The sequence below is a fragment of the Podarcis gaigeae genome (genome assembly GCF_964106915.1).
Source record: "Podarcis gaigeae genome assembly, chromosome: 14".
Lineage (NCBI taxonomy): Eukaryota > Metazoa > Chordata > Lepidosauria > Squamata > Lacertidae > Podarcis > Podarcis gaigeae.
Window position 1 is genome coordinate 6,080,155 of NC_139690.1, and position 20,862 is coordinate 6,101,016.

The 20,862-nt window shown below is 41.2% G+C and overlaps 1 protein-coding gene across 1 annotated transcript in view; it reads right to left on the reverse strand.

Moving 5' to 3' along the window:
* The window catches only part of MYZAP (myocardial zonula adherens protein), a 62,658-nt gene that overhangs the window by 13,044 nt on the left and 28,752 nt on the right, over positions 1 to 20,862 (reverse strand). Inside the window, exons 11-13 of the mRNA XM_083712133.1 lie at positions 10,094 to 10,177; positions 4,799 to 4,899; positions 2,052 to 2,220 (exon numbers count right to left, since the gene is read on the reverse strand). Of these exons, the coding sequence (XP_083568259.1) occupies positions 2,052 to 2,220; positions 4,799 to 4,899; positions 10,094 to 10,177 (354 nt within the window). The remainder of the gene's footprint in view (positions 1 to 2,051; positions 2,221 to 4,798; positions 4,900 to 10,093; positions 10,178 to 20,862) is intronic.

A 20,862-nucleotide genomic window follows, 5' to 3' on the forward strand; every position in this document is an offset into this window, starting at 1 on the left:
CGTGGGTGGAAATGCTTTAGACAAACATACTGGGACTTACTTCTGAGTAAACATGCCTAGGAGAGTGCTGTTTGCAGGATGTTGGACCAGAAGACCCTTTAGTCTGATTCCAGCAGCAAGACTCTGTTTACGTTTGTAGGACTGCCCCACACATGACTCAAGATTTTTTGTCCAAGGTATATGAAGAAGAGGCAAAGCACTAAAAGAGTCTGGGCCCTCAAGCCCCATATTTATTGCCATTTTGAACCCAATCCACTTTGCTGCTATATGTACCTACAGTACATATTGTCACATGGTCCTCACTTCTCCAAGTGATGAAGATTTTCAGGTGTGCAGGTGCTTTCCAAGTGCTTGCATTTTTTTCGGAGGACGGAACACTAGAGACTTGCGGCATTTTGTATTATCAGATTTATTTACAAATGGCAATAAATCAAATCTCCAGAAAGAGGCACACCCAGGTGCTTTCAACGTTTCAGCTCCCTCAGCGCTGCTCTCTCTCCTTCTGTTGCAAACTGCAGTTTGCTTCCCTCAGAGACTTCAGCCTCCTCCCCATGACAGCAACAGGAACGCCACACTTCTTCCTCAATCTCTGATGTCTCTCTCTCTCCATTCAGAACTTTCCAGAACAATCTCAAACTACTTCCTAGGCATTCACTCACGCTGGAAACCATTAACATTACTTCATCAAATCCCAGACTCTGACCACGTATTGCCTTGGGAAGCCAAGGGCAAAGGCATGATAGTCCCACCCACAGTAACAATTTCATAACAATATAAATGGAATATATAACATCACAGGTAATATATACTTCATATTTAGGTTTTCCCTCCATTTGTAAATGTAGAATATGTTGCCTTTGGTACAATTTCCAAAAAGTATTTATTCAAACAGGCACACTAGAGCCAAGTGGGAAGGAACTGAGGTGGCTGGATGGTATCCTAAGCAATTAGTTCTCTTGTTGCAGAGTTATCCAAGTGACTCATATGGCCTCCGACGTCCTATACAGTGTTCTTTTTTATTTACTAATTAAGTAGTGCACATACATGAAAATAACAAGAGCTCTGTTAAATGTGAAACACAGTGACAATGGGCCAGAGTCTTTAAAAGCATGATGCCAATCATTTTAAATCAACATTTTCCCTGTTAACTCTTACACATTGTGTATTCCTTGAGGAATAGCTAGCCCCTCCAGCACTTATGTTAAATGACATTAAAATACAACATAGCACATTATAAAAATGCAAATACAGTGAGTTAGTCAAATGTGGCTTAAGCTTCAGTACAAAGGATTTTTAACCATATTTCAGTGGAGCAGCATTCAGGGATTTTCAATATACAAAATAATAGGCTTTGTTAAACAGGAAGGTTATAAATAGACACGTAAGTATTTCCAGGTATTAAAATACATGAAGAACCAATGCTATATTTCCTGGAGACAGATGAGAGGTGGGTATGAAAGACTGAAAAAGTCCCTTTGAAAAGAAACTGTGACTCTCAGAAATAAACTTGGTAGTTAACAGATTAGAAAGCTATGTGCCTTGTTGCAGAAATCCAACAAATTTCATTCCTTTCCACAAAGCTCACAAGAGCACCACTGGCACGCTTACTTGGTGGTGGTCCCTGCCTCCCTCTTCAGGAGCACCGTGGTCCCATTCAGTGTTTTCAGAATCAGCATCTTAAAGAGCTACAAAAAGCAGAGACTTCCTCCCCAAGCAAACTGCCAATATATCTTTGGCTGTAACTACCACTTTTCCAAAAAGGAAAAGAGTAACATTGAACATTACTTGCCCTAGTCAAGTAAAGAAAATGGCACTTCTGTGAAGTAGAATTAGATTAAAGTTCAAACGAGAAATGAGTTTCCATGTGCAGTTAGGATTGCTGTCCAGCAGCCTCTCCTTCAGGTGTGCTCAAAATGTGGCAGGTGACTTTGCATACTCCTTCCTCTAAAAAAGGAACAGGGGCAGAGGTTTTGTTCACCTTTGGTTCCCTTGCAAATAAATACAGGGCAGCTTCATGAACAAAGTGTCTGAAAGGCTTCTCTGCCTCATCAGTCCTTCATGCTGCAGAGTTTCAAGACGCTGGAACATGTGTGAGGAGTTCCTGGGCCTGGAATTATGGCAGTTGTGCTGCGCTTTGACGAATACTCCAAGACTCTCTTGAATGGAGTGTATGTCCTGGCAGGCTTTGATGTCTCGGAAGATGTGCCGCTGTTCTCAGTGCTAAGAATGAAAACCAACAGCACAAAATGTTAGACACTCAAGAAATCAACCAATACTGTTTGGCTGATCAAAACCAATGAAAAGGAATCCACAACAAATATAACTCTTTCCTTGAGCCAGTAGAGTGAGGAAAGTCCTTCATGCAGCACAGCTGGTAACCAGAAACAAATCTTCTACATGTTTTAGAAAATTGTTTGATGGTTCGTTATAGAGTCTGTTCAATATTTGGAGACCTTAAAATATCAAAACCAAATTTTGCATGATGGTTCCTGAGACCAAGGAGCTATCTTGATCTATGTTTGGATACATTTAGATGCCATTTTGAATCAAAATGTTGGACTGAACCTTTCAAAACTGCACTGGTTTTTGGTTTCTTGGAATTCCCAAGCAACACTGGTTATGAGGCTGCTAGTTCTTTATTTTTTAAAAAAGACACAGCATGTTGGAAGAATTGCATCTAACATGTAACTTGTTGTAACATGGCAGCCCACTGCAGTCCACCTTTAGTCTCCAGACACCGAACTGGAAAAGTGGGGAGAACAGTGATGCATGCTGGGAATAGCTCTGCTCCTTAAAGCCCAGGGGAAGGTAATTTGACTCTCAAATTTTTTACACTGCAACATCCACAGGAATTGACAATAACTGGCTTACAAAAGGCTGACCTAGTGAGGCCCACAAAAGATGACTTCGATCACCCCCCTCCCAAAGTGTAGGTAGAAGATCTACCTATCATGCAAATCAAGGTAAACAATAACCTTTGGTTCATATGTGGGTTATTAAGTACCTGGGCAAATAAGACAATACTTGTATCATACTTCCTGAGGAACCAGCATAAAAACATCACTCCTGAGGCACAATAGCAACCTCAAGCAGAGCTTCAAATGAATTTTTAACTAATAAGGGTAGGGAAAGCTCAGCCTTTGTCTCCTTTCTCCCCTTCTCTTCCAGCCATTCCTTTGAAACCAGACTCCCAAAAAAGAGAACAGATTCTGGCCCATGCTTGGAACTTCTTTCTGTACACACCCACCATTCTCCTCTGCTTCCCACTGCAGTCTTACTCAGAGCAACTGAATGTCAGAGCTTGTGGGTCCCAAGAGCTGAAAAATCGTAAGAGTACCTGAAGCAGAGGAACTCTGGCCTAGATGCTTGGCCCTAGAATCAACACCCACCCACACCCACTAGTCATTTAGTCATTTGCAACTGCAGGAACTCCTCTGATTCCCAACCCTTTAAATCTACTCTAGTTAGCAACCTCTCTCTTTCCTCTTCTCCACTGCATATCTCTTTCTCCACTTTGGGGGTTTGAGTGCAGTAGATTATTGGGGGGGGGGAGCCCAAGGAACTCATTATTTAGTGTGTAATAGAACTTCCTTTCCCCACCCTACCTGAATATATCTTGTACTTCAGCATTCAACTCAAGCTCTTGGTGTGAATTCCTGGAACCTGGAACCATGTGCCAGGGTGGCACACGGTCAACCCACAGAAAGCATTCCCCTCTCACAAGTCTGTTTAAGGGTCACATGTCAAGTACATGCAAGTCCCCAGAGATACATGCATTCAGAGAGTTCAGCATTCAAACTGGAATCTGATTAAGAACTTTCCCCCCAGGAACTAGAAGTTATTATTTATGTATAAGAACTTGCAAAAGACTTTATTTAAACAGATGTTTTACCAGTGATCCATAGTTGTTGGTATTAATTGCTACTTAACACTTTTGCACATGGTTGAAATCTTATTATTAGTATAATATACCGTAGGTTGTATTTGGATATTATTGGGTCTCTTTATTTCGTTGTGCAGAAAATACATTAAGCCTATGCCTGATGAATGGCAATTAGCTATTCATAAACAGCGTGAAAAAAGCCTCTTCCTGGTTTGTTTGTTTTACTGGCATTTGCTAAGTTGCTACAAACTGAGGGACATCTGCCACGTTCCCCATACACATTCTTTTGGTTTAGGGCCTTAAGAGCTTTCCTCAAGCCATAAAAAATCATTAATTCTTGTTTACTTATAAAAATTAAACAGGAAAAATAAAGGGCTCCATAAAGCTAAGCAGAGTAAAGGTCAATGATAAATTTCCAAATGAACCACATATAGATGCTTTGGCACCTTGAGGGTCCCCAGGAAGCATCACATAAATAGCTGTCACACGGCCTGGAAATTTCTTAACTTGTCTTATTATTGCAGCCTCTAGGCTGAAGCTCTGGAAACCAGTGTAGCTGGTTGTTAATGTCAGAGGGGCAAAATCATAACTGAGTAATCTTATTAGTACTTCATTAAACTGCTCTAGTGAAATGACTTATTCAGCGTGCCGCTAAGACTTCAGGCTGCTCTGGCAAGCTGAAACACAGCAAGCATATAAAAGTTTATTCCGCGTGATAAATCACTGTTCCTCATTTGGCCTTGAAGAAGCACCATTTCACCCACGGAAATGCCCATCTGCCCACGTCCCCCCTCCAAAAAAAAACTTCACAATTCCATGAATTTGCAAAGGGAGGGCAGCTGCTTTAGTTGTCTCAGTCTCTCGACGAAGTGGGCTAAAAATGATTCCCCCTGAATGTATTTCAAGCCCAGATACCTCAATGGAAGGTCACATCCTACTCCAACATCTCTGGTTTCTACATCAGTCCTTGACTGTGACTCCATCAAGTAATCCAAACGGTCTTGTAATTCTTTATTCTGAAACATACAAAATTGACAACTCAATTCTTCAGTTCAATATGCCAACAGGCCCTGCAATTAATTGTTACACATGCATATTGTAAAGCAATGAAGAAATTTTCTTCATTAGTATCTTTTTTAACTTTTGAGAGAAGCTCATGATAGTGTACATGACTCATCCTGCTTCAGGCCCCACCCCTGTTGCTGAACCCGGTTAGTCTTAGAGATGGTGACCAGTCCCAAGGTCACCCAGGGAGGCCCTCGAACCAGAGTCTCCTCCCCTGTCCTAAGTCAACACTCTTAGCCACTGCCACTGCATAGCCTACCATTTAATCTCTTTAGATTAAGAGAGGCTTGCTTTATTTATTTTTACCATTGAAAGAGAACATTAAGACAACAGAGGTGGGGGGAGCAGGAGGTATTTAAAAGGAAGCTTATAGGGAATTTCTTAAACTGGAGGTGTAGAAAGTGAGAAAGGAAAAAGATGAAAGCTGGCATGGGAGAGGAGTGAAGAATGTTGGACTTAGGACTCATCCTTACTATCATTCAGTATGGATAATAAGTTTCCTGTACTTCCATTAATTCTCTGTTGTTCATATGACATTCCCCACCAATAACTGCCTTCCCACACATTCTCCTCTCTCAATCTGGATTTTCTCTTACCCTCTCCTTTTTTGAGTGATTTGGAGGAGAGTGTCCTATGGACAGGGGCGACTTATCCAGTGCTTCGCTGCCTTTCATGTCACAGCTCCCATGGGTCCTGACAGGTTTTGCAAGCGGGAGCAATGAGAAGCCTAGATGCTAACACTCAGATCTAGCTTCCAGGGTTTTCCTGGAAAAGCTGTCGCTCAGCAGTTGAGCATCTGCTTTGCGTGCAGAAGGCCCCGAGTTTAGTCCCAAGCATCTCCAGGTAGGGCTGGGTGAAACCTCTTTCTGAAATCCTGTTGAACTGCTGTTAGTCAATGTAGAGTGTAGACCAATGGTTCCCAATGGGTGGTCCACGGACCACTGGGCAGTCCGCGTAACTGACCCAGGGGGTCTGTGGTACCATTCACGTAACACAAACTACCATAGTCAAAAACACAGAGTCCATGGATCAGCTTTTGAAAAACAGGAGGCCCACAATACTTAACCAGTTGGGAACCATTGGTGTAATAGACAATACTGAGCTAGATGGAGGAATGGTTTGACTCTGCAAACAGCAGCTTCCTGTGTTTTCCCCTCCCAAATCTAACCACAAATGTGAAAAGACGTTTCTATTAATTTTCACAGGCTTCTCTTTACATCTTACTGCTTAGCTGTACAAAATATAAATTATTTTTTTTATTTGTTGAGTGCCTGAAAAATAGGTGTTTCACAGAACATGTAGGAAGATAGGTGCTGCCTAAGTAGACTTGCTATCTAATACAAACCACAAAACCAACCTACAAATTAATCAAAAAGTAGGAGGCAGCACACACCTTAATTGAAATCTAACAAAATTAGTTGTAATATAATGTCTAGGAATATTTTAGCTAGACATTGGAAAAATATTTCAGGGTAAACTTAGATCATTCGTACAAAAGTATATGGGACATTGGCCTAGTGGAAAAAACTAACTAATAAATTACAACACAACAGGAGACTTCCGGGTTAGCGCCAACATCTAATGGCGGATTCCCTCCAAGCTCCGGAGGGGATCGGCTCAGTAGGGATCGGGTTCTACCGCGCCGGCAACGCGGGGACCCTTAAAAACCACAGGCGCGGATGCTTGTGGACGTGGTGACTCGGTGGGCACCATTAGCGCCCCCCGACCCGCAAAGGAGCCTTTTTAAAGGCTTCGGAACGGGGGACGGGGATCGGCGCGGTGCTGAGAGTCTTATGCTTCCCCTGCTGAGCGAAGCCGCATGCCATGGATGGAGAGCGCTGACTTTTTCCTTTAAACATTCGGACTAAAAAGCAACAACCCGTGAGTAACAAACAAACTGGACTTAAAAGGGAAATCTTTTTTTAAAATTCGGTACTGTCAGAGCTGCCCTAGGTCCCAGCTCACAAAGGACCAACGCCAGTTCTTGTTATATACAAAAGTCTTTATTGAAGTTCAGTTTCGATTTCAAAGCCGCGGCGCACAGCTCTACGTCTTGAACTCTAGACCGCTGAAGCTCCGTCTGAATCTCCTCCCCCCAGGCACCAGTTTAAGACTCTAGCCCTGCTCCACCTCTTCCTCTGCTCTTTCCTCCTCTGGGTCCGCCTGTCCACTGGGGTCTTGCCCTTTCTGGACTCTTCTGACGCTGAGTCCCCTGAGTCTTCCCCCTGCCTCCGGCGGGCTTTAGGACCTGGTTCCCAATCCGGGTTTTCTGCTGTGCCGCGCGCCTGTACATTTGAACTTGGCGCCCGCACCCAGCCGGCAACCTTCCTCCTGACCGTTACACTGCTCCTGTCACTGCTTCCCCCTTCGGGGGGGCTAGCTGGGCCTGACCTCCCCTCCGTTCCCTCACTCTCCAACAGAGGCGTGGTCAGCCCTGACTCATCTTCTCTCCCTGCTGGAGGAGGCGCTGGCCCTGATGCATGGGACTCTTCCACCCCACTACGCTCTGGTGGGGGAGCTGACCCTGATCTCTCGCTGCTGCTTTGGGAGTCCCCGCTGGCCCCTTGCTTCTGGTGCGTCCCCCCTGGGACCCCCCTTGCCCTGGCCATCGGCGCCCCCTTCTGGGAATCTTCTGATTCGCTGGAGAAGCTCATGGAATCTCTCGGGCCACTGTCATACTCCCCTACGCTGCCCTCCGATTCTTCCCCTTCGCTCTCCATTTCCTCTCTCCCCTGTGCCTCTGCTCCTGAGCCCCTGACAGGTACGATCGGGGGTGGTGTAAAAAGGAAGTCCGCCCCCCCCGTCTTGTAGACAATCTAAAGCAAGGACCAGATAACTAAAGTTGAGAGAAACATCTTTGTCTTTTTGGAAGAAAAATCATTATTTTCGCGATTGGACTGTACAACTAATTTTGCTGGAGGATAAGAGCCGGTTTAGGCTAAAGTGTAACCCCCCGAGATCCGGGAGTGATCCGGAGAGAGACTGCCAAAAGATTCAGAAGACTTTGACAGCTGTCAAATTAGCTGTCAAAGTTGGGGAACAAAAGGAAATTTTGTTTTTGGTACTCTGCTGGCTAGACTTTCTTTAACTTGGATACAATTTGTCGGGAAGAAAGGAAAATAAGCTACATTTGACTTTTGGATTGATACTGGAAAGATACTAAGTAAACAGAATACCTCTAGAGGGAATTTTGAGATATTGCAAGAAATGGCTGCAAGTGGAAAAATACTTACTGAGCTGAATAGGACTTTTTATCTCCTGGGAAAGCTCAAGGACCAGAGTGATATTTTGACTACAAGGATAACAACATTGAATGAAAAAGTAAAAAATCTTATGGGAACAGGAAGAGATTTGACACAAGTCATTGTTACTGAACCAAAAGCCCTCGAAGTTGGAACAGAAGCTGCTGCAACTGGGGAAATGAAATTTGATAAACTCCAAGAGACATATGAGGATTTTCTGGAAAATGAAGGTGAAGCCACAATGTTGCGGAAGACCAAGCTAGACCAGAGGCCTGGTAGCATAAATTTGATCAAGATGGAGGCTGGAGCTTTAGGGACATATAGATTTAAAAGACTTAAGAAATATAATCTGAGCTCCACTCTTAAATACAGAGGCCTGCCTGGAAGAAAATTGGACATTATTGGGATAGAGCTTCTTCGAGAGTGGGTGTTGAAAATAAAGAACTGTCAAAAAAACCGGCAGAGAGAAATTGAGAGAGGTTTAAAAGCCTCAGAAGTCTGGGATCCTGGTTGAGAATTGATGGACTGATGGTCATTGGTTTGGGGATCAAAACCGGGAAAGGGTGGGTGGGATTTGGGAATCCAAAGGGTGTTATAACATAAATTTGCTAAGTTCTTCTTTATAAGTATACTTTTTTTTCTTTTCTTTTCTTTTTTGCAATTTTTATGGTATGTGGGAAAATTGTGGAAGGGAAGGTTAGGTCGACTTTAGGAAAAAAGTCTAAGATTAAGTTAAAATTGGGTCTTTTAAATTAAGTAGATATAAGGTTTTAAAAATAAATTTTAAAAATAAATTGAGGAACGAAAGAAAGAAGAAAAGGAAAACAATAGCATGATTTAATTAAACTATTAAGTTAAGGCTGAGAAATAAGCTAAGAACTTGTTGAGCGGAGAATAATGAAATTATAATACAGAAGGGGGAGGTGTGAGGAGGTCGGGGAAACAAGGTTTAAGAAAAAAAAAATTGAAACTATACCTGTTTTTTGTTTGTGTATGTTTGTATGTTTGTGTGTGTTTATATGTATAAATTGAAACTTTAATAAATATCATTATAAAAAAATAAAATAAATTACAACACAACAGTTTGGCTTAATTTATTATGTGTGCAAGTCTTCCAGACAATAATCAACCCCCCTTATAAGATATAGCTCTACATGGCTACAAGAGTGGCGTGCGGCAACATTTTTTGTAGGAGAACAGTTAGGGCCAGAGGCGCCAGTTTGTGAGTGTGAAGGGGCAATGTTGTACACGTGAGCATCACACCTCCCTCCCTAAGCTGGGCAGAAGCTTCCTGGGCTTTGGGAAGGAGGCGCCAAGCTTCAATACTTGAATTTAATCAGAACATTTAGGGGACTAGTGTAGTCCCCTAACAGTCCATTGACTGCACTCCACTGGGCTACAGTGATCCTATAAAAGGAAAAAGTATTGGGTTTCCATTTCCTCTGTCCTTCCCCTCACATTCACATTCACACAAACACATCCTGGTCTGCATTATCTAATACAGGAAGCACTTAGTTCATTATCATCCCTGCTCCTGACTCACTCAAATCTCTAGACTGCCACTCAAATACAGCTGACGAGTATACTCAATTCAGTTTATTGTTTTCTCTTTATAGATTTTCTGTGGTTCCCCCCCTCTTTTTTCTTCTATGCTATTGACACTTGATTCTTAATATTATGCTGCCTTGATCAGAAGTGTTTCATATTTGTTTTTGAATTTTCCAGATTGAGAGTATATAAATGTTCTACATTGTTAAACTTTTATATTATTAAATTTGTATTTATATTTGTACTGGGCTAACAGAACTAGCAGTCCTGAGGCATTTTTACACTGGGAAAGATAATCGGCTAAGTATCAGTTAACAACAATAACGTTCAGTAATTAGCCAAATATAATCCTTACCTCTCCTTCAAGGAATGATATTTTTTCTAAAAGCTGTAATATAAACAGTTCCTTTTGCTTCATCTTTCGCTTTTGCAGCTCAATCTATGAAGAAAAGAAAGAAACAATGTAAATGCAGATAGGAGGGAGAAGCTCTGTTACTAAGTAAGTTGCCTACCCAAAATTAGATTGTACATATCCGTAGGAATGATTTCCAGAGGGATAGCTGTGTATCAGTCTGTTGTGCAGCAGCAAAAACAAGACCCATGACATACTCCATTCATTGGAACATTAAATTACTCATTTCAAACTTTATAGCTAAGCCTGAATGTTTTTACAGAATGCAAGCAGGTCAAATTGTGATTGTCGAACACATAAAAATGTAACAAATGGCAACGGGGAATAAGTTTCAGGGTTCAGAGCACTAATGTTACTTTTTATTTAAAATATTTTTTATTCCACCCTTCTGTCACTACAATATTCAGTGATGTATAAAAATCAAAACTATCATGAGATAAATCCTAATAATAAAACTGAACTCTCTCACACCTACAGAGTTGTTGTATATATGTGTGGTAGCCCCATATATGCTGTCTTGATCTTCTTGTGGTAAGGGGGTAAATACAAACATGCTTATATCTCATGCACAAGCACACACCCCCTCACCCCAAGAAATCAATTTGTTATGTTCCCATGTTGTGCTGATGACAGATTATACCCCATGTCTGCACAAACTAACCATGTGCTCATGTGCATAGCCAAGGGGGGCAGGGGGGACAGCTGCCCCCCAGTCAATAGGAATCAATACAAATCTGAGGTACTGCCCCCTAACAAAAGTCTGCCCCTCCCCAAAAAAACCCATGCATGTGTTGCTACTGCACAATGTGAGACTACTCCATGGCTCCTAAGTCTTCCCTTTCATTTGTGCTGCTCTGCCACTGCAGATGTTTTCTTTGACTTCTCTGCCAGGCAAAAAGTCGTTGGATGCGGAGAAGGAGAGACCTAGCAGCAGAGAGGGAACTAAAGGCTACTAAGATGATGCAGAGGCAACGGGCATGATGGTGGGCAACAGGGACACCCCAAGTTATTTTAGTGCCTGCATCAGCAGAGAAACCAAATGGCACCCTCACGACTCACTAACAATGATTACACCGTGAATTTTTAAGGGACGTCAGGACATAATTGAATAAAAACCCCACACAACCAGTGAAATGAGCAGGAGTTGCACAACGGCACTGCTCTGCTCCCGTACATTTCAACTGAGCTCACGTCTTGGTGATTTCCACCTCAAGGCTCTGTCTGGCACTCCCTCCTAACATATGTGAAAATGTCCAGGAAAATGACATTCTAGGGAATTAGACAAAGGAGGAAGTGTGTGTGTGTGTGTGTTTAAGTCCCTGGAGAATTACATCAGTGTATGAAGACAGGAGAGGCAGGCAGCATGGCAGGAAATGCATCTGCACATGGAAGGAGGCAACCAAACAAGATAGCGCCTCTTGTCTATACCTGTTAGGGCAGGGATACAGCATACCAGGATGGGTCCGGAAAACCATACCATGGATGACTAGACAGTAATTATCTTATTTCATTTAGATTAAAGACATTCAGGGCAGCTAAGTACATTTCCTTGTTTGCTCCCACGACATCACAGTCATCATTGTATTTGTTTACCTTCAATCACAAACAACAACTATTTATATACCTAAGCAAACAAGCAAATAAAAACAAAGAAATAATAGGATAAAAATCAACAAAATATTAAAACTCTAAATTAGCTGAAGATAAACTGACCTGATTCGAAAATTGTAGTATTCCAATAGCAGCAAATGCTTAACAAGTTTAAAGTCTGGGTGAATAAAAATGGTATTTACCTGACAGCTAGAGCTAAGAGGAGGCACTAGGATTGTGGACCAAGGGGGTTGTTCCAAAGAAGGGTGCCAACACTAAAAAGACCCAGTCCCTGGTCACCACCTATCTAACTGTAGGAGGCCACTGCAGGCAACTATTTGGAACTGGGTGGGGTGGGGTGGAATACTTCCTTTATATCTGAGAGGCCTATTTAGTATTTTCTTTATATTTCAGAAACATTGGCCAGTCCAAAGCCAAGAAGCAAATTCAGGGTTCAGCTGTTGAAGTATGTTTAAACAATGGAATTCATTCTCACAAGATGTGATGATGACCACAAAGTTGGACGGCCTTAAAAGACAATTAGATAAATTCATGGAGGTTAGAAGCGATGTCAGTGGCTACTAGTCATGATGGCTGCTGGACCCACGTCTTGCTTGTTTGCTTACTAGAGGCATCTGGTTGGCCACTGTGAGGACAGGATGTTGGGAGTAGATTGGTGCTGGGTCTGATCCAACAGGACTTAAGTTCTGGGATTTTTACAGCAAATGCCTTAAATTGCCAACAGAAGATGCAGAATTAAGAACAGGAGGACTGGTTAGACACCCTATGAGCACAAATGACAGATATAAGCACACTGCACACCTTTTTTATCCTGTAATGATTATCCTAATTTTTTAACCTTTAGTGATAGTATTTTCTATGTTTTTAGCTTTTTCTAGTTTATCTGTGTAAACCACCTAGCATCCCAGACTGGGAAAAAGGCAGGAAATAATAATAATAATAATAATAATAATAATAATAATAATAATAATGGCACATTAGCAGACTATGTGCTTTATGTACCATCTGCCACTCGTATTGAATGTGAGGTAACAAAGACAAGTGCACCTATAAACTTCCCTGTTTGGGCAAATAAATTCAACAACAGGGACTGTGAGCCAAAGAAAATCATAATAAATAGCTTTTATTACGTCACTGTAAGAGAATGGTAAAATAAAATCACAGCAATATAAACAGGAATTTTCTATAAAATGTACACCTAATTAAAAAGATTTCTGAATGGCACTCACCTTTGCTTATTAAATATTTTTTAAATAAATAAGATAAACTGCAGCAAAGGGATTGTTTATTTTAATTAGCTCTTGAGAATTTTTGGTTTCTTATTCAAAATAAATCAAATTCCCATCTAAAACTATCACTACACTTACACCCAGATGCATAAAATGTGTTTAGACTGCTATGATTGTGTAACTGATCTTTTATTCAAGTTACCGGTAATACTTTTAAAACATATGTTTAACAAGTTCACTGTTTGCAGATGTATATATAACAAAAAGTTTGAGCCAAATGAGAAAAGAAGAAATGTAAAAAGAAGGACATTGATAAAATGAGAGTATTTGTCAAGCAAAATTTTCTATCAGCATTGTTGCTTCTAGAAACCTAAAGGGAACTACCACTCATATGCGTTTATCAGCTACCTCTGAAATGCACTTACAGAAGATCAACTGCTGAAGCTTTATGTATATAATGTGTGCTATTTACCCATTTCTTCTCAAACAGCAGAGCTTAAAGCAACATGCAAGCAGCCACTGAAATACGATGAATGTGATCCAGCAAAAGTTGAGCACTTTTAGAAGTCCCCCTGATTTTATTTGGAGAGTCAAGGATTTACCTAGCCGCACTGCAAGATATCAATTTTATTGTGAATTCATAATTATTTGTGCTCATGATGGCATTGGGACAGTTATACTGTATGTGATCCCACTTTCAATATACTATTTGTGCACACAAAGTTTCAGAGTGGACAGGCTGCTTTGTTTCAATTTGGTGAATGTCTCATAGCTTCCTGCCGAAATTCTGTAACTTTTTATACCACAAAATTCAAATTTACTTTTTGACCTGTTTTTGTTGTCAAAAGCACCCTTCCAGACAGCAATAATGTAATAACATTGGGAAAACATCACAGAACAAATAATAAAGCAGAATGAAGCACCACTGATGCTTTATAATGGGATCATTGACATGTTGCAGAATACAATGCCCTAAACAAAACCTGGAGGGACCCTTAAATATTTGGGACGATCATACCCAATGGAACCAGTGTAAAATCTCATGGCTACAGATCGAAGAACATTAATACAATTCATAGAATCATGGCAGAATTGCAAATAAACATAATGGGAAACATCCAGTGATGTTAGTGCAAGAGCAAAAATCATGTCATGTGCAACAAAAGGGTTATATTCTGTTAGTGTTAAAGTCAGCTAGCCAAGAGGGTGATGGGGGGGGGGTGTTACTTAGCAACCAGGCAGAGTGGCATGATGCCCTAATTGGCTGTGTAGTTCTGAGGGAGTTTTTTTCTATATGTTTGGTTGACGTTCTCCCTGTTATGTACTAGGCCTGACCTAAGAAGTCAAAACCTTTCTGTTTATCTCTTCAAATTCATCAGGAATTCTTTTCTTTCTTGACTTTGCCAACATTATTTAAGTGACTTTGCTAACAGTCCACCACTTGTGCAATGGTGGACATCCAGTTTCTATTCTCCCCTCTACAGCCTCCAGATGCCCCCCAAATTTGCTCTGTGTGGTCCCCTAGTTCTCCAGAGCAGATTTGGGGGATGCAGGGGGAGGAGAGAAAGGAGAGGGCCCACTGGGTGAGCAGATGCCGTCTTGGGCCATGTTGGAAGGACCTTACCTTCTGTGTTTGGGAATCCCTTTTACAGCGTGATAACAACTAGTGGAATAGTAATTGTCTAAAGCATTGTGCACCAGAAACTGTCACTCGACCAGGGGATGCGTTCAAAGAGATGGCAACATAGCACCAAAGTCAGCTAAGAAGGATTGCTTCTCAGCCTCAGAGAAACACACTTTTCCTTCCCAAAAATGACACATAGCCTGGGTTTTAAAAAGAAAGAAAATGGAAGCAGTTTAAAAGTATTATAAAACATTTATTAAAATAAAACTTGTAACACAAAATGTTGCTGCTACATAATAGTATTTTTATGCAGTTAACACTGCATAAAATAAAAGTGCACTGGCTGATAAGCTTATTGGCTCATCTTTGCATTGTTTTGATAAAGCATTTTAAAAACCAGATTAATACTTAAAACATTTAAAGGAGCTTGACACTTTGCAAGATCTATTAAAGTGAAACAAGCAACCCATATTCCTAACACATGAAAAGATAATGCTGCATTTAAGTTCTATCGACAAGAGTAAACACCAGCAATGGCAGGAGAGAGTGCTATTGGGCACTTGGCATAACTGGGCTCCAGAGATCTCAAGCCACTCATCACCAGCATCAACTATGTGTCTTCAGTGATTCAATTGAGCATATGGTACCATCAAGCACATTTCACAGTATAATATGAAACAGGGCCAGTGTTCAGGATTAACAGAAAAATGGGGTTGCTGCCATTTGAAGTGTGCAGAGTGATGTGTGAAATTATGTCCATGTAACTTGTAAGAAGAAACAAAAGCTAATTAAAAAATGAAAATGATTTCATTTCTATGTCCTCCCCTCAAAACACATCAATTTTCATGACAATACTTCCTTATCATTCATTCCCATCATCTCCTGTTATTTCAATACCTCTCTTGGACAATCTCTAATCCTCCTTTCCCTTTAAGGCCAGAAGTCCCTGTTCTTCAGGATGTTTTCCAAAGGCATTTCCTATAGACATTTCCTCCTTCTGGTTATTCCAGGAATTATAAAGCAATATCATTGTCATCATACACTATGCAGTGTAACAGAGACAAACAATATTGGCTTTCATAGAAGAGGAGCATAGGTGAAGCTGCCTTATACTTATATACTTATATAGAGGCTTTCCAGGGTCTTAGGCAGAAACAAACCCAGTATTTCATACAGAGATCATTTTAACTGAAGAGCTCTCTGCAGCACTGTATCACTAAGCCAAGGCCCTCCACCACATTGTTCATTTGCTTTTTGTGTGAATATGATGTTAGATATAAAAGACACCAGAAACATGATTGTAAGCAAGAGACAGAAAGTGCAGTTACAGAATGGACAAATTATATGCAAGAAAGATCAGGTTTCAACCTAAATACATTCCATTGTTTATTAAATCCAGTAAAATAAGACTGACTCAAAAGTAGGCTTTTAAAAAGTGGAGCCTTAGAGTCTGAATGTTTCTGTTTGTGCCTACTCAAAAGCTATCTAGATTCTAACCTAACCAAACAGGAGTGGAGTTTCCCCAAGAGATTCACAAAATTCTCATTGCCCAAACTTTCCCACTGAGATTTATGATTAGAGTTTAACTCCCTCTTATGCCCTTTGAAAATTCCAGTCCATTACTAATATTATTATTTACTCTACATAAACTTTCAGTAAAATTGTCATTTTGCTGAGTTTGTTTTTACAGATACTATAATTCCAGTCAATTATACAACAAGTTAGTGCTCTACTATAAGTACCTAAGTAATTGGTTTTGGAAATATATTGCACAAGCGTTGGACTGGAATTAGCAGCTGGTATAATTCTGAAATTTGCTTTTGTTCCTGCATTACAGGTGCTTAGAATTGACATCCCTGCCACAACGTAACGGTTGTAGTTTATGGCACACATTTCTCAGATCCACCAAAAAGTTGAGCCCATGACCTCTTTGGTTCCTTGTCTTCTTTTTTTAGTAGTTCAAGTAACTTTTGTGGGATGGAAAAATATGCAACATCGCACAGCTTGCAAAAGCTTGAGTTTGTATGAACAGGGCATTTAAGAACTGCTTCTTCTACAGCTGGGTTTTCAAGTGCCTGCTAAACAAACATTGTCATCATACCACACTGGAGTTTTCGAAGTAACTACAGGAATCAAGATTCAGTTTGGCCTGGGTATATAGGGTAACTTTACAGAGCGGATCAGAGAATATTCCTTGGTTGTGGTGCATCCATGTTATTTCTCTCCATCGTTTTGTTTCAGGTAGTCACCATTTATCATCTTCCAATGAATCTGAGACTAAATGTGGAGAACAGCTCATGTGCCATGACCTAGAGACAGTTCAATTCAGTTGGTTAGGGGAATGTCACTCTAAATCTGTATTCTGCAAACAGCTCCTTAACCAAGGGATATATTTCCTTTACAAAACCAACCACTCCTTTTTGGCTCATTCTGTAAATTCCCATCTATCAATCAGCACTGCTTTGACAATTACCCTCTTCCTATGATGAGAGAGAATAGATGGCTTACTAATGAGGCTGTTAAATGTGGTTCCGTGTAATCAGCAAAATAGTGACTTTTTTTGCTCTTCTCCTTTCTATGCTATTTTGTAGCACATGATTTCTCAAACTAAAAATGTACTTTTGTTGCTTGGTCAAATTAGCTTTTTACTTAATGGTTTGTTTTACTCCCATTTATTTTGCATGGGCTTGGGTAAATCTAGATTAACACATTTGCCAAGAAATATCAAGAGAACAATGCTGTCTTTTTCTATTAGAAGTATATTTTTGAGCTCTCCAAGGGAACAAAGTACAGGAGTGGTCTGGCAGGGTCACCAACACCGAATCCTGAAAGAGCCTAACACTTTGCTATCCTATTGTAAACCTCCACTCATCTTCCTGATCCTTCCAAGGAAAATATGAATACAGCTGGGCTTCCAACTAACTACTAATCAGGATGCTCATATTTTAGATAGCTGTTTCTATATGAATTTCTGTAGAGTTAATGTAAAGTGTATGAACAAGAGAATCATATTTGTGTAGCTTGGCAGTGGCTCCATTAATTCCCAGATGCTGTATGTGCAGGCAACGCAAAACATTTACCACAAATTATACCATGAAAATAAAATGTTTGGCCGCAGTAGAGGGGAAACAGCATTTCTCACGCTTAGAGGTTGTTCTTAACAGAGCAGTTGCTACTTCTCTGTAGTTCCTACCTATACTGTTTCAGTAATGTCTGAACTAGGGAGGTCACCCAGATGAGATGTATTATGTCATTACTTTCCAGCCTTCCAAGAGGTTGGCAGGGAGAGACAAAGAGTTAGTACTGGCACTGCAAGTAACAACATTATTTGATCTCTGCATGTAATCTCTCATATTCAAACCTTACTGGAATGGTGTAGGAAAGTAACTATGGTAAACAGCACCTTCACTATAGGGGCTGGTCATTCCCTGAAATGGAACTTCTTGAAGATTGGGCCATAAATGACATTTCTTCAAGGAACATAGACCAAATTCATACTCTGAATTTCTCTTTTTAAGGTCTGTCAGATCTGTTTCATCATCATCTGTTTCTTCACCCATCCATTAATTCCTTATTATTCACAAATGGCAGGGTACAACAACATTTCCTACAGTGAGCTAAAAGATTTCTATCCCTGTTAAATATCACACATTCAAACATACAATTATTTTTTCTAGTCTTGGCATAGTGCATGGGTAGGGGCTGGATCCAGTCCAATCGCCTTCTCAATCCGGCCCGCGGACGGTCCGGGAATCAGCGTGTTTTTACATGAGTAGAATGTGTCCTTTTATTTAAAATGCATCTCTGGGTTATTTGTGGGGCAATCCGTTCATTTTTATTTATTTTTTCAAAATATAGTCCAGCCCCCCACAAGGTCTGAGCGACAGTGGACCAGCCCCCTGCTGAAAAAGTTTGCTGACCCCTGGCATAGTGCATGCAGCTTAGTTCACTCCCTTCCTCCTTTATGCTACTTGGCTTTCTTCATTTTAGAATGTAACTGACAGCAACACCTGCCAGAAACCCTAAGAGATTTTACATATAAATTAGTTCCTATAAACTAATTTTTCAGGTTTGTTATTTGTTTGATTCTACTTACATATTTACAGCCCTGTACAAGCACTAATTATAAACAACTGCTCAACATAAAGACAAAGCTGATGAAAATTATAAATCACCTAATATCGTTAAGAGGTAAACAAAAATGCTAGGAAATGAAACTTGGAGCACAAAAGTGAAGAAAAGGGTAACCACAAATGTCAAGGGTTACAAAACTTGGGCATAGAAAAAAGTGGGAATAAAGTGGGGCATGATAGATGTGCATAAGATTATGCACAGTGTGAAGAATGTGAACAAAGAAAAAAACTACCCTCTCTCATAATACTGAGCTCATAATACTCTAATAATACCTGAGTTTTAACTCAGGGCCATCCAGTGAAGCTGACGGTTGGAAGATTCAGGGCAGAAAAAAGGAAGCTCTTCTTCACACAGCAAATTCACTTCTCCAATGGCCACAAAGTTAAATGATTTAAAGGGGGATTAGACAAATTAATGGAGGGTTTTCAGGCTATCAGTGGCAACTGGTCATGATGGTTGTGTAGCCACATTCCATGCAGTTGGTGATTTTTTTTCATTTTAAATGCAAACCCCTCCTGTGCTACCAAATAATGAGAGAGAAGGAGAGAGGGAGAGGGAGTGGTTGTAGAGTTGCTGGTACATAAAGAACTCACATCAGCATCTGATGCCATTTTTTTATGCAAAGTGTGGTATAACTGACTTCATTTCCTCAAACCATCCTGAGAGGTAGAGTATTAACATTCTCATTTTGCAGATACTGCAAGGCTCAGGGCAAAACTAGGCATGACATTAACTGCATGAATGTTATCAGTGCTTTATCAGTGTGGCTTTTGATATTTAAATAGCATGACCATGGAGGTTGGGGACGGTTCTGCTGAAATAAAAATAGCAGCTTCAGAAAGTCATTTTTTTGTTGGGACCCTGGCACGGAAGAGAACGAGGTTGCTCAAGCTTCTCTGGGACTTCTCTGAGGCTATTTACTTCTACTTGATCTCTCAACGGCTTTTGATACCATTGGCCATGGGCCTGTAAACCGCTGTGATATATTTTTTATGATACAGCAGCATATAAATATTTTTAAAATAAATAAACCGCAACAACAATGTATTAACTGAATCTATACAATTAACATAATGCAGTGGTTTTCAACCAGTGTGCCTTGGCACCCTGGGGTGCCTTGAATGATAGTCAGGGGTGCTGTGGGCAACACTGTCCTCTGTCCCTCCCTCCCTCCCTCCTCTGATGCCCACTCGCATCTCTACCTCCCCAAGGCTTCCACAGCTGTTTGTTGAAGCCCTGGCTACAAGCTTGCAGGGCAAATGCTGCCTCTGGGGCTGAACAGGGGGTGCTGGTTGCCAGGAGCTGAAGTAAGCAAGCAAGCGGGCAAGGGAGCCCAGCCAGCCAGTCCACCAGTCCTTGCTGTTGGGAATAGACAAGTCCCAGGCCCCTGTGGGGCAGTGTGAGGAGACACCTCTCTTTGGGGCAGGGAGGGCAGCTCAGAGACAAGGGATGGCAGCAGCAGCTGCTTGGAGGACTCCCAAGGAGAGGAGAGAGAGAAGAAGAGGCTGAGGGAACACTGCACAAGGGAGGGTGTTTGAGAAAGGGGGAGAGGCTGCCAGCTCTTCTGGCAAGGGGGGGCATAATTACACTCCAGAGCTCCACAGGGGGTGCCACAGAAAGAATGTAGTTGGTCAAGGGAGCCAGGGACTCAAAAAGGTTGAAAACCACTGACATAATGGCCCTCAAATAAGTATAATGGCTTGTACAAAGCCAGACTCAGTTAAGATGAAAATCTGCTGGACCATATCAGCTTTCAATACTTTGAGCGTGCATTTCTGGGAGGGTGCGGGATGAAGGTGGAGGAACCACCTTCATGTGTGGCTGGGCTTGATATGTTAGAGCAGAAGCAACGGTGGAGAAATACACTGTGTTCCAGGTGGTTTCATGGGACCAGGAGGATTTCGGAGTCTTGGGTCCAAGCCGCTTTGTGGAACACCCAACATGCCCCCTTTTTGGCCCTACTGACTGATGCTGGGTGGGCCAAGGCGCACCTTGGTGACTAGATCCAATCCTATTTTGAATCTTGGCACATCCTCCAGGGACCATAAGATTGTGCCACTGTTGTATTTTGTAATATTTGTCGGTGTCCAATATTTGTATGTTGTGTGAATTAA